Source organism: Penicillium soppii (assembly GCF_028829465.1).
Source record: "Penicillium soppii strain IBT 18220 chromosome Unknown utg000005l, whole genome shotgun sequence".
Lineage (NCBI taxonomy): Eukaryota > Fungi > Ascomycota > Eurotiomycetes > Eurotiales > Aspergillaceae > Penicillium > Penicillium soppii.
In genome coordinates, this window is record NW_026643235.1 from 699,256 (window position 1) to 713,208 (window position 13,953).

At 47.4% G+C, this 13,953-nt stretch overlaps 6 protein-coding genes across 6 annotated transcripts; 3 read left to right on the forward strand and 3 right to left on the reverse strand.

The window, feature by feature from the left end:
• Positions 1 to 32: 32 nt before the first annotated feature.
• On the forward strand, positions 33 to 938 carry N7529_005683 (uncharacterized protein; the record flags this gene model as incomplete). Its single annotated transcript, XM_057241210.1, has 2 exons — positions 33 to 157; positions 215 to 938. The coding sequence occupies 2 exons, from the start codon at positions 33 to 35 to the stop codon at positions 936 to 938; spliced, it is 849 nt and encodes a 282-aa protein (XP_057096569.1).
• Positions 939 to 1,090: 152 nt separating this feature from the next.
• N7529_005684 (sugar porter family MFS transporter) lies at positions 1,091 to 2,749 on the reverse strand (the record flags this gene model as incomplete). The annotated part of the gene is made up of 3 exons (XM_057241211.1): positions 1,091 to 2,256; positions 2,327 to 2,509; positions 2,560 to 2,749. 3 exons carry the CDS (start codon positions 2,747 to 2,749, stop codon positions 1,091 to 1,093), a joined length of 1,539 nt encoding a protein of 512 aa, XP_057096570.1.
• A 1,786-nt stretch (positions 2,750 to 4,535) lies between these two features.
• N7529_005685 (proline dehydrogenase family protein) lies at positions 4,536 to 6,027 on the reverse strand (the record flags this gene model as incomplete). The annotated part of the gene is made up of 2 exons (XM_057241212.1): positions 4,536 to 5,352; positions 5,408 to 6,027. The coding sequence occupies 2 exons, from the start codon at positions 6,025 to 6,027 to the stop codon at positions 4,536 to 4,538; spliced, it is 1,437 nt and encodes a 478-aa protein (XP_057096571.1).
• Positions 6,028 to 8,246: 2,219 nt separating this feature from the next.
• Positions 8,247 to 9,135, forward strand: N7529_005686 (alternative oxidase; the record flags this gene model as incomplete). The annotated part of the gene is made up of 2 exons (XM_057241213.1): positions 8,247 to 8,557; positions 8,625 to 9,135. 2 exons carry the CDS (start codon positions 8,247 to 8,249, stop codon positions 9,133 to 9,135), a joined length of 822 nt encoding a protein of 273 aa, XP_057096572.1.
• A 1,229-nt stretch (positions 9,136 to 10,364) lies between these two features.
• On the reverse strand, positions 10,365 to 12,084 carry phzA (putative serine/threonine protein phosphatase; the record flags this gene model as incomplete). Its single annotated transcript, XM_057241214.1, has 3 exons — positions 10,365 to 10,394; positions 10,524 to 10,676; positions 10,726 to 12,084. The coding sequence occupies 3 exons, from the start codon at positions 12,082 to 12,084 to the stop codon at positions 10,365 to 10,367; spliced, it is 1,542 nt and encodes a 513-aa protein (XP_057096573.1).
• Positions 12,085 to 13,673: 1,589 nt separating this feature from the next.
• N7529_005688 (uncharacterized protein) lies at positions 13,674 to 13,949 on the forward strand (the record flags this gene model as incomplete). Its single annotated transcript, XM_057241215.1, has 2 exons — positions 13,674 to 13,690; positions 13,757 to 13,949. 2 exons carry the CDS (start codon positions 13,674 to 13,676, stop codon positions 13,947 to 13,949), a joined length of 210 nt encoding a protein of 69 aa, XP_057096574.1.
• Between the last annotated feature and the right edge of the window lie 4 nt (positions 13,950 to 13,953).

Below are 13,953 nucleotides of genomic sequence, written 5' to 3' on the forward strand. Positions count from 1 at the left end.
CGAAATTTAATATGTAACTCGAAACTGTTATAATGGAAGAAGTTCAATCACAGCAAGTTCGTTGGAGCAGCCCCAATATAGGACACATCGCAGGCGATCTCGCCGCAGCTACAATCTCGGCGAGTCTAGTAACACCCGCTGTTGCAATTATCGACAGGTCAGTATTGATTCTACAAGCGCAACTTGAAATACTACATCTCTAACAAGCGCCCAGATCACTAGTTGAGCAAGCTGCCTTCAAACAGTCCATTCTCTGCGGACTACGTCGGCATGCGATCGGGGCGCTCCGACAACCCAGCTTGTTTATCTTCCAACGACCCTTCGGTATCGTTTGGGCGCTCTATGTGGCCACATATTCCGTCGCCAACGTAACCGACACTATCGGTCGCAAGCTTGAGATAGCTGCGGCGAGGACTATTACATTTGCCACAACCATGCTAGCAAATGTCCCGCTGGCACTTTGGAAGGACATCCGATTTGCAAAAGAATATGGCACCGGCAGGGGTCCCGATGCCAAGATCGCAATTGCGAACATCTCAAGCCCTGTGCCCATCCACAACAAATCAATGGCCCTAGCTGCGGCTGCTGTCTTTCTTGTGAGAGATGGTGTCACGATCTTTGGGTCGTTTACGTTGGCGCCGTGGTTGTCGGATGCCATCCCCGATCACTTGGCGGCCCATCCCCACGTAAAGCCGATCATTACGCAGTTAACCGTGCCTGTCCTGACACAGCTGGTAGCTACACCACTACATTTACTGGCGTTGGATATGTATACTAGACAATACAGAGTGCCCTGGTTGGACAGGATCAAGCATTCGCAGCGATATGTTTTGTCGTCGACTTTGTTACGTGGTGTCCGGATTATTCCTGCGTTTGGAGTTGGCTGCTTAACGAATATGGAGTTGCGATCAGTTTTCCATGCAAAATTCTCAAGGTAATCAAATAAAGTGCTTTTCTAACTCTCTTTTACGTTCATATCTCGTCAACTAGCTGATTCCAGGGATTTCCATCTATAATCTATCATCGTAATCTTGTATTCAAGCACACCCCCAAGTCACACATGATATGAGACTTATTTAAAACTACATGCTCAAGCATGCTCAACTTGCTTATCCTCGACTCCCTTCTCTGTGTCATCAATGTGTGCAAGAATGTCAGTCTGATAAGGCATTCTGCGCGCGACGTGAACCGTATCGAATACGGAATTTGACTGAACAAAAATATCGTCAATCTCCTCGAGCGTTCGTCCTTTAGTCTCGGGACAGAATAAATAGAAGCAAACACATGCAAAGGCGCTAATACATGCGTAGATGATGTAATATCGCCAACTGATAGTGGCAAACCCGACAGGGCTCACCTCTGCCAGGACGAAATTGAAAAGCCAGTTTGCTGCAGCTGACATAGCTGTAACTTTGGCACGCGTGCGGAGCGGGGCTATCTCTGCAGCGTACATGAACGGAACAAGGAACAGTCCAATGGGGAAGCAGAAGAGTGCCATGAAGTAGAACAAGAGTGAAGCCCCAGCTGCAGACTTATTTCCAAGGTCGCTCGAGAGCCCAGCAAGGCAAGCTTGAGCGACCGTCATTCCGACAGCAGCGGTGATAAGGAGAGGTCGACGTCCTACCCGATCAATAAGCAAGACTGCCAGACCGGCTGCTAAGAATTGCCAGATTTGTAAACATCCGGTGATGATTCGTGAGAGGGTACCAGAGTACCCCAAATCACCTTCGAATATGGTGTCAGAGTAGAAAGTGATGATATTGACCCCGGTCATCTGTGCCAGGATGTTGACACCAACAGCAAGAACAGTGCGGTGTAAATGACGGTTCTTGGTGAGAGCAAACGGCGAAGAGGAGCCTGCCGACTCGGCATTCTGGTCCAAGACCAATGATTGGCGGATAATGTCCAGCTCTTGTAAGACATACTCAGAGTCCACAGGCACGTCTTCTATGCGAGCTAGAACTGCAGCGGCCTCTTCAAATCGTCCGGCACGTGCCAGCCAACGAGGAGATTCAGGAAGGAGCATAATACACCCAACAACAACGAGCGCAAACAGACCCTGAAACGCAATGGGAAAGCGCCAGCTCACAGAGTTGTCGCCAACATAGTAAAGGCCAAATTCCAGCCATGTTGCGAGCACAATGCCACCGATTGCAAACCAGCCTTCCAACAGTACCATTCTTCCTCGGGCTTCCGCCTTAGAGGACTCGGAGACGTACATAGGGATTGTGGCCGTGAATCCACCAACTCCTAGGCCTGGAAATATATAGATACCCATTAGTAATTGTCAACTTTTTGTCAATCCATAAAAAAGCGTTAACTTTACCAGTGATAACTCGACCAGCAATAAGCTGACCAAGAGCAAAAGGACTCGACTGAATGGCGATACCAATTATGGCGATGCAACCAGCAAGCAGGATTGTCTTGCGACGGCCGAGCCTGTCACCTAGAAAGGCACAAGAACCAGCGCCGAGCGCACATCCAACTTCATAAATAGCGACCGTTGTGCCTTTGCGGGATTAGAAATGTTATGTCTTGATTCCCAAAATAAACACATACCTTGAATTGTAGAATTGTGGGATTTCTGACTACCGGTAGTATGAACGGTGTCGATCTGAGGGAAGACGGCGATGAATGAGCCCAGCGTCAACAGTCCGTTAGCGACTGCCTGATCGTAGCCTTGTAGCACAAATCCGACAGCGCCAACGAGACCGATAACGATGCTAAGTGACTTGCCTCTGAGCGCCATAACGTTCACTCTTTACAAGATTGTAGTGAATGTCGTATATATAGACTTTGCCAATCGAGGTAAAGAAGTTCAGTTTTCTCACGAGCCCGACGCAAGGGAGAAATAAATTCAAACCAAGATCCGATATCGCCGGATTCATCCCAGTGTAACGGACCCCACTACCTTCCAAAGCGAGGGGCCCCAGGTTGCGTCTAGGGCTGGGGAAAGAGCCCCCGGAGGATGGATCAAGCTTACCAAGCTTCGGACGTTCACCGAACTGACCAATCACTGCATCATATTTGACAAGATGTGGATTCTACACTTTCGCAGAACATGGTACGATGAGCCACTAGACACGCCCTAAACTAGACTAGTCTATCAAAGTCCCAGACTCGTCGGCAACTCGACATCCGTGCGCAGTAGTTACTCCGCATCACCTCCGCGATTACTTTCCGTTTCATCGATTGGCTATACAAGTCATTTTGCCCACCTTCATCCCTCAGACAAAATCCACTTCCCCTCCTTATTAGCTGATGATTGCATGGTACATCAAGTATTACGTTGCTGCATTGAGAAAGTCTAGCGACAGTAAAAAGTCCCCGCCGTCGTCGTCTTCATGTGTGCCGTCCACATAACTATATGTATTCTTGCTACTGGTCTTCAATGTCTTTTTTTCTAGCATCCTTTGAAGTAGCTCCCTTAGCTCTTTCAGTTGTAAATAAAGGTTGATTATTCTCGTTGATATCGATACGTTGAGCCATTTCTTTTTCGATATCAGCTGATTCCAAAAATTACAGTATTGTGCAGGATAGTATTGTTTTCGGCGGTGCCTTGCCAATGAACGCACATGGCGGTGATCCGAGCTTCCGAGTCAATAAAACCTTGGTGTTTACACGTTTTTTGGGCCTATCGTCTGATTTCTGCATGCCTATACCTCACTTGGTGCACCTAAGCTTCACCCAATACAATCACCGAGTTTACTTCGCATGCTCTTCTTTTCTATTTGGCACTTTGATCATCCCTTATCATCGCCAATTCTCCATATGCATGTCTCAATGCCTTGAGAGAATGTCTGTAAAACATAACATGAGTGGAAGGAAGGTCTTGTCCTCCCTAGCAGCATCACGTCATCATTGCGGTGAGCCCTAAACTGTACGGCCATTGTGATGAGCCTGCATATACCCTCAGAATATCTTACTCTGAAATTAATGGCAAAAAGGAGAAATAGACTGCAGTTCATGGCTGTATATTCCCGGAATATTCGCTTGATTTAGCATGTATCCATGCGAGACAGTGTTCTTGGGTGAAATGTACATTGTAGATCTCTACCAAATCAAGATAGATCCTCGCTGTCATAACCCCAGAAAATCTTCACGCTGGATCAGGTGTAAAATCGACAGAACGGTGTCTTTTCCAAAAAAAGAGATTGATGAGAACAGCCCGAGATAGGCCTTGTTTTTTCATGCAATTGCTCGTGATGGGGATGCTACGCCCTTGCGGAGCATGCTGCCGACTGATAATTGCCGAGCAAAATATTTACATCTACTAGAGTCTACATCGATGTCCAGCTTGGAAATTGCCTCACTTGCAGTTGTGGGAAGAACATTACACTGCCATATTTGTCTACAATGCCATGCACCAATGGTTGGGGGCTGGGTTTGAGATATTCAGCAATATATAATCCAAATACCATCAAGTTCATTTACATTGAATACCAATTAATTCCAAATATGCTTTCGCTGATAAAGTTTACGATGCTGAGACAGGTTGGGATTCATGAAGTCTTTCCGGCTAATAGTTATGTAGGCTATGAAGATGTCGAAAGAGAAAAAGCGGACTTGCATCTCCGGAAAGCCTCTTTCTTCAGCGCCTGATATTCGCTATCCGTCCGTTGAACAGCATCCCGATTCTCAATTGCCCGACGGAGAAGATAGGCCAGGCATTCACCCAATCCTCCCCAGGTTGAGCACTTGTAAACTTCTGGTGTTCCATCACCATCGTTCATTCCAAGCAACGAAAAGCTAACCTCATCCGACATGCCGTGGAGTTGAGCAAATCGCACAGGAACGGTAGGCAATCCGGACTTAACACGTTGTTTGTGCAAATTGTGCGCACTCACTACACTTTCTTTATTGTGACTTGCCAGGAAAAGGTTCACCAAGGGGAAAGCACGGCTGCCTTTGTCTCCAAACTCTCCAATGTTTCTTCTCAATGCCCCCTGGGCAATCATATTGTATGCGTTATCGGTGTCTTCCTTGGTGTCATGAATGAGGGATCGCTCATCCGAGGCCATGTATGCGCCCCTTACGACCTTCAGTCCCAGTGTGAACTTATCGTCTTTTGCTGCCGCAAGATCTTTGGCCAATCTTGTTGGTGTGCTCTTGAGGTAGGCCTGATAGGTGTTGTAGACAGTGGCGTAGCCGTCACGGTTGTATTTGCGCATAAGATCCAAGGTCACACGCGCAATACCCTTTTGGAAACGCCAGGATTCAGCGTCTACAAGGATGCGAACTCTTTTGTTTTTGGCCTTCGTACATATTTCATTCAATGCATCAATCATCTGCTGGGGAGGTAAATCTCCAGCGAAAAAGGCATCAGTAACTTTAGGACCAGCACCAGTAAGTCTTGGAAACTGTCAGTCAGTTGCCAACCAAAAATTTGGTGGATTTAATCACGTACTTTACTGCGAGGTAGTCCTCCTCCTCTGTCATATCAATCGTCTTAAGTGTTCCTTCCCGCCATGCCTCAATGCTGGGGCATCGGAGAACCGCCGCATCGATAGAAACATCCCCGCTCTCGCTTTTGAGCTCGGCAATACCAAGACCATGCTGAGATCCAGTGCTGTGGTCAAAAACGGTCTCTTTCGCATATGTCAGGATCACACCATGGAAGCCCATGTTCTTCAACTCTCGAATCGTAGATCTGCACTCTGTTCCATTCTCACCAGCACAGAATTGTTCGTAGAATGTCTTCTTTAGGACTCCATGGAGAATAGGGTTTCGATCGACATCAAATAGCCAACTTCTGCCAGGCTTGGATAGGAAGGACATCATCGAAAGGGCGGGAATGAGGAGGTATCTTTTCGATGAGATCGTAGAGACTAGCAACGATCTGAGCAAGATGCGGGCCGGCACAATAGAGAGGGGAGGCAAGGAGGGGCTTGGGGCTGTCTTCAGCTGTGCTTGTGCTTGTGCTTGCAGAGTCGAAGTAGAGCGCAATGATGTAGAAATATTCAGATTGCCTGGTAAGCTGCGCCTAGTGAGGGCAGTTAACGGCTTTCTGGGAAGTATGGGACCCATTTCTGCGATAAATGGTTCGACATTGGACTGATCCTAGCATCAAGCCTGGGGCCAGAGCCAGCTTTCTTATTCTTCATTGTTGTTTCTGTCGCATAGAGCCAGGCAGTATATCGGGCAGGCGCCCGATGCCTTCGATAAGTGATAAACTCTGCCATGCGGGGTTGGTTATTGTTTCAGTTGGTCATGTACTCCCCAAAACTGCAACCAAACCCGGAGAATGGATCTAGAGGGTGTTTCCATTGGTGTTCCACAAAATATGTTGGCGTGTGGTTTGCACGGAAGCGTGGCCGGAGGCGGGGTTCCTTGTCCATTTTATCAACGGTCTGCTTCCCGATGGCATCTATTTGTGCTATAACACCGGAAAGATGGGCTAATTTATGTGTTGTGGTGATACACTTCTCAATATTCATGCATGAATCATTGTGGTCCGATCATGTGTTCTCTGTCTTGCTGTCGGGTTTCTATGACCCGTCGAATCCGTGCTTTTGATACTTTCTTCCAGATCCTTAGCATTTCCCCCATCTCGCTTGGGCAAAACAGTTGTTAAAAGTGTATGATACATGACTTCTGTAAGGGTAAAGATCAATATTATAATTTTTTTTGATACCAAGAAAGGTATCTTGGGTCTATTTTTTCACTGAATCTTTTCATAGCGATAGTGGATTTGTGTATAAGCACTTTATTTTCTACGTTGTCTTAGGGTGTAGAAAGCCTTTTGTTTGTTTGTTCTCTCTTATCTCATCACTTCATTGTATTAGGAAGGCCGTGAGGGCCTTCTTTAGCTACATACTAGAGATCAAGATCACTTAGGCACAACTCATCGCTCTACATAAACAAGATACATAAGTAGTGAATTATCTTCAATATTATTGTATATATACCACCAATTGGAAAGATTGCCTCTCAGCCATGTCGTATACAGCGTTAACATTCGCTTTCAATGCGGATTTTCACCAGCTTTTACCAGCTTTTAATTTCACCGATCACAGCGACATCAATTTTTCCTTATTCATTGGAACAATGTGGTCAATTTTGTTGATTTGAATCTTTTGAGTCCCTTGGCCTTGCTTTCTCGCTGAGACTTGGTCAACTCGCAACACTCCCATAAACACGATCCAATTGGTCATAGACACATGCACTAGGACTTAAAAACTGAGATAAGATACATCAATAGTGATTTGATCGTACTTGGGTGCTTTAAATGCTGGAATATGGGTATGAATTTCCTCCAATCCATTAAGTGATTCTTGGCAAAGCACCAGATAACTAGTTAGCTTTAATGGATGATGCACCTGCCATCATTACAAGCACGATTTATGAGTCTAGTCCACCTAACCCACTAAATACATTGTGGGCTTGCAAAAATCAACCTTGGAATCTGTGGACAACTGAAATCTACATTATTACTACTTCGTTGAAGCTCAAGTTTACTGTCCTCAGCTTGGTGGTTTCCGATCTATATTGCAATATATTGCAATATATGAGACCTGCGAGGTACGTACAAACCAGTTTGGTGTCATTACAAGTAATTTACGAGTTCTTCAAAGCCTAGAAATAGACAATAGTTGTCTTTTCATGAGTCACAAAGACGGGGCATCTCTGCTTGAGGCTATATCGGATGAAATCGGGTGTTTAGGGTTTAGAAAGCCGCCAACTTCTCCTTGCGGTAACCATCTTCAATCTTATTTATATTTGTTGACACTATTATCTAGCTTACACTGTATATTGTAGAACATCTCATCTCAACATTAATTTCGATTGACTCATAGTCTGCGTTCTGCATTGTAGGAAACAGAACTCCCGTAACATAAAAGGCGAAGGAGTCTCGCGGTTGTTACTACTCCATTCAAGGAACAAAAAGCATTGCGTGTAAATCGCTCCTCTTCCTCTGATTCCCGGTGCATTCTGTTGGCAAGTGTTCTGATTTATCTTGCTTGGCACAATGAATTTCCAAATATGCATGGCTCGCCTTGCCTTTTCACCAACACGTCCTCAGTGCCCTACGATTCTTAGAACAGGCATTGGACTATGTACAAAGCAGTACCAATATAGCAATGGCGTGCTAGCCTTTGCGCACAGCAAGCGCCAACATACAACAGGCACCCATATAGGCCAGAAGTCATCATGGACGCACCCTATGTGAGTTAATACGAATGTTCCTATCGCATAGACAACCTTGTCATTGCTGCTTCAAATATTCGAACACACAAACCTCTAACATGCGATTTCACTTGACCAGATACACGAAAGAACAGATCCTTGCCGTCCGAACCGCCCACCGGAAAGCCCATACCTGGCAAGATAAAGTCGCTCTCGGAACTGTGCGCATACTCCGCTGGGGAATGGACGTTATCTCCGGATACCGAACCCCCACCAACAGCAGCAACCTTTCCAAAAGCCACATCATGACCGAAGAGAAATGGATCACGAGATTCGTCTTCTTGGAGAGTGTAGCCGGCGTGCCAGGCATGGTAGCAGGAATGCTCCGCCACCTCAAAAGCATTCGTCGAATGAGAAGAGACAACGGATGGTAAGCAGCCACTCAAGCCCTCAGACTAGGCAAAACAAAATATATTCAGCCATCTCACCTTATACAGGATAGAAACACTTCTTGAGGAAGCGTACAACGAACGAATGCACCTCCTCACCTTCCTCAAGCTTGCCAAGCCCGGCCCAGCAATGCGCTTCATGGTCCTCGGCGCACAGTGGGTATTCTTCAGCGGGTTCTCGCTCGCATACCTCATCTCGCCGCAGATATGCCATCGTTTTGTTGGGTATCTAGAGGAAGAAGCTGTCATCACATACTCGAAGGCAATCCAGGACCTAGAGGACGGCCATCTGCCCGCATGGGACAGCTTGCAAGCTCCTGAAATGGCTGTCAAGTACTGGCAGATGCCAGAAGGTCAGCGCTGTATGCGCTCTCTGTTGCTATATGTGCGTGCTGATGAAGCAAAGCATCGTGATGTCAATCATGCATTGGGAAATTTGGACCAGAACACGGATCCTAATCCTTTTGCGGCGAGGGTTAGGGTTCAGGTTCAGTCTGTTGCTCGTTCAGCTGGAGGCTTGCGGCAACTGCAGGGGGAAAATAGTAAAAAGGAAGATTGATCGTGAAGATACTTGATCAACCAACGTTTCTCCAATTTGGTACTTTGAGACATGCTTGACTAGATGTCGGTACGCCTTCGGTTTTCGGGGAGGATCAGCAAGAGGCTAGAATAACATTCTATAGAAATCTAGACGTAGATAATGCATGGCTTAAGATGTACAGTGTCATTGGTTCCTGCAAGATTTCTTTATCTGTTATCTGAGCCACATTATAAAATTATTACACGGACCACTGCATACGCGCATGAACGTGTCGGTTTGAAGCCGGGCGAGCTGCCGTGGGTTGTCGGGAAAATTGCCGGATGGGCATAAATCCACATGTGCAATTTGGCCAGAGGTGCAATGGGCCATTTCAAGATCTTCTTTACTCAAAGATAAGATCTTCCCGTGTCTGGCTATTAGTGATAGACTTTGGAGGTCACCAGGACACTTGGTAGTAGCGGTGTGGGCCTTGGTATTGCCCGCGGAGTCTGATCACTCTCTCCTATATGCAGGCTGCTCGGAGAGCAGATAATCCCCCCGCATGGCTGTACTAAGTGGAATCGATCTCGATAGATCGACGTTGAGTACTACCACAATGTGGCCCGGTTCACGACTACTGACTGGTGTTTACTCGAGATGCAAGAACAAAGAAGCTTCAATGATGCCCAAGTAACACCGTTTAATTGGGATAAGAGAGTGAAGATTAGATACATGCAAGAGAATGCCATTGTAACCACTTTAGAGGCTTGATACCCCTGCTATGTTAACATAGCGAGGACACGGTGGGAGCCGCAGAAAGTGGCATAAGTCTATACGCTTCGACGTGAAGTGTCTGCGCTGCGACCAGGAGACTGGTTGGGCAACAATGAAGTGGCCTATAGATTCCACATTGTCCTCCGTCTTGTAAGTCCTTCCATCAAGTCGATCGAGTCGAGACCTGCGGGTCTGGGCGTATATGGTGCCACAAAGGCTCACATGTGCGGACCGGTGAGATCAATCCGGTTCGATTCTGCGCCAAGTCCCAATTTGGGCATCCATACCGGGACGATTGGTCCGCGAGTTGGTGCGAGAACCGTTGCAGAGTAAGTTTGGTAACCCAGCCACATTCAAACAATGGACAGGCTATCACTCTATGAGTGGAGTGAGAGACATATTAGTTTGTAGTCAACGGCCGTAAGAGTAGGTAAGGCCATGATGACATATAGCGGAAGTTGATTTCAATTTCACGGGTAGAACAATCGATGTGATTAGAAGCTTTGGGCCGATACCGCCGCGGGCTGGAATGAAATTCGTTAGCGATTGAGTTAACACACGGCCTGCGTGATCTGCTTGGGGAGGGTTTTGCAGCGTTGCACGGTGCAATGGCAATCACTTGGCAGGAAATTCGAAAAGCAAGGGGAGCTTACAGGACTGTTCAGCATGCTGTTGCGCTTGTTTCGGCCTTTCTTGATATGGTTCTTCAGGGCAGTCGAATCCAGGGGTTTCAAAAGTTCGAAGGAGCAAAGAAGTTCACCAGAGACTGACATAATGGCTCCCCAATTATCGAATTCACCGCAATACTAGGCGATGTTAGTGGACTCTCAGGTGAAAAATTTGGATTTAACTTACGTTGGGTGCAGAGAAAACGGTGACCAGAATGCGATCTTGGTAGAACTCATAGCCATCCTCGACCACCATGTGAGCACGACAAACCAGATCAAAGTCGTGGCGTTGCAAGAAGTTCATGATCACTTTCTTTCCGAAGCAGTAACTGACACCACGTTCGTTGGGTTCCCAGTCTTCTTCCATGTCTGCAGGATCACTCCACAGGAGATCGTTCAACAAACCATAATCGGGGACATCAGTTGGGCGAGCAATGCCACGGATATCGTCCATGTGAGAAAGACTGGGCGAGAGACCACCGTGGACACAGAAAATCTTGCCCGCAACAATTGCAGCGATAGGGAGACAGTTGAATGTATCAATGAAGGTCTTCCAGACCTTGATGTTGCAACGGCGCTTACATTCGTCATAGAAACCATATACACGGGTAACGTTGGCGCACTCGTGATTGCCTCGAAGCAGGAAGAAGTTCTCGGGATACTTCAGCTTATAGCACATGAGCAGGAGGATTGTCTCCAGACTTTGTTTTCCACGGTCGACATAATCGCCTAGGAAAAGGTAGTTCGATGCAGGAGGGAATCCACACATCTCGAATAGGCGAATGAGATCGGTATATTGACCGTGCACATCGCCCACAATCTTTACGGGTGCCGAAAGCTCCAGCAGGGCGGGTTGCGACAGGAAGAGCTCACGGGCAGCAGTACAAATAGCGGTGATTTCCGCATTCTTCAGGCAAACGGTCTTGGTGACCTTGGTGGAATAGCCAGCGTCCAGGAGTCGGGAGATCATGTCGTCCAGATCAATTGATTTCAAAGCTCCCATGCCCATTCCGGGAGAACTGGAGGTCTCCAGGGGAGCATTCAAGATGAAGTCCAGGATCGGGTTCAGTTGATTCTCGCGCTTGACCAAGATCGATTCACCCACAGCCGGGGCAACTCCGGTTGGGGGGCCGCCGGTGAGGGGACCTTCGGAAACATGGTCAACCTCGCCACTCTCCTGCATCGCATTCACATCTTTGTGGCCTCTCTGCAAGCTGGAGGAGAGCGAGGGGGACGGTGGGGGCTGGGGTGAAGCCGCTTGTGACTCGTTCTCGGAGCCAGGAGTTTGAGGGAGGCCGGCGTTGGAGCCAGGGCGGCTTCCGGCTGATTTGAGCGATCCAGCATCGGATTTATCTGTCTGGGATTCAGTCCGGGAGAGAGCGGTGGTAGAGCCCCGAGGGCTGTCGGAGCTGCGGGCGCCAGGGATCTTCGATCGGATCGATCCGCGGAACGAGCGGAGGGACTCCTTGGTGTCGGATTTGGAGAACGAAGGATAGGACTGCAGAGGGTCGCCGGAGGCGTTGCCCTTGGAATGCGACTGGCCCATGATTGCAAGACTCGGATAAGTGCCAAGCTTGGATTAGGATGATCGCACGAACGATACTCCAACTGTTACGCCGAGAAACCCCTGTTGTGCTGGAATGTCTTGGCCGAAGCTCCTTGGTATATTAAAACCTGGTGCGACCCTGCCAAAAAATTCCAGAATCGATTTGGCGAATGTTTCTTGACTTTATCCACCTGGTCGGAAATGTGAACACGGGGCAAGTGCAAGACGTGAGCACGATTTACGACGATGGAGGAGCGAAGTCAATTTCGAAGTGACAATATTGGCACACCAGATAGTTGGTGCAGGTAGGGGAAAGGGAATTTTTTTTGCAAAGTGGAAAAGCTAAAGGGTAAGTGGGAGGCGGGAGCTCCGAGGCGGCAAGCTCTCCTACAGTGGGTTAGCTTCTGGGCACGAGATGGATTGCAGGGCTGAGAATCTCCGCAGAATCCCAGGTGGCATGTGGAGGTTTTGAAGAGGAGGAAAAGAAGCAAGGGAGACCTTGGATGGAGAATATTTGGGAATGCCCAGGTGGGTAATGCGTCATTATGTACGGGGGTGCGAACGGGTGTGGTAATTATCCACAAGGGCCGCAGGCGGACAACCCCACGGAAATGGACTCACCTCAAGAGGATAGTTGACAGGAACTCTTAAGTTGAAGGATGAAAGACAAAAAAGCAAGAATAGAGGAAAAATCGAGAGGGGTGAGGGATTCAAGAAATGGGGGTTTGTAGGTGAAAGTACTCCGCCACCGCTAATACAGTCAGAAGGTACTTCGTGGGTACCACGAGATCTTCACTTGGCTATGGTGGTCTCGATTCGGGGATATCTGTCCGGATCAACTGTCGGCCCGAGCTATACACAAAGAGAGCTGCCTGATTTAGGAGGTCTGGACTTTGATATTTTTAGTTAAACCTCATGGATTTGATGGGTTTAGCTTTATATGGTTTCATGAGCTCGATAAAAACTTTATCTTTTCTTTTCACATTCGTTTTTCCTCCTCTTTTTTGTGCTGAGTTTGCTCTATTTAGAAATTACATTACATCTAACTACCCATAAGATAGTTAGGATATCGAGAGGTGCATACCGAGGCTGTCAGCTTTGTGTGCCAAAGTGGGGTCCATTGTTAAAGGATCTACTAATATCGAAAGCCTCATAGTAACTGTAAAGTATTAGTTTTCATCTGAAGCTTCTTGTTGAGCTTTTTTAAAGGCCTTACATTTTGCCCTCTTGTTGAATAATATCCTTGTTTTTCTCACTTCCGTATCCTTCTTGTTTTCAAATCAAAGAGGCAAATCCTTTAATTCTTTCGAAACTCCACGATTAGCGCCAATAAGCGACGCATTGCTGTCTACATGCATCTAGGTTGAAGTTTGGGCCGGTCACCTTTTGGAAAAGACACATATAAATTGAAGGAGCCAGTCGGACACCATGAGCATCTTTTCCGAGCCTACCCGGACATTGAATAAGGGAGAAACCTGAAGCTTGGACCCCGCCGTTTTTCTCCTATCAGAAGGAACAGAGATAAAGTGCAGCATTCACTGACTCAACGACTCCACGTTTCAAGGTAGATACATCACAAAGTTACACGTATGTCACGCCTTAGCAGGTAAGCTTACTGTGCACGTAGGCGCCAGTGGAGGTTGTTGATAACAAGATGCAACCACATGATCAGGTCGAGGATGCAGACAGAGCCACAGATGACCTTGGTGCTGCACGCAAGCAACTATCCTGCACGCCAAGGCATCTCTGTGGCGAAGACACCGCCTTTTACCCCTCCATCTACCCCTGGTAGCCCGGAGCCAGTACCACAAATGATTCCGCTTGGCAGAGCAGACCTGCCGGCCAAGCCACTTGAGATGCTGTGATGCA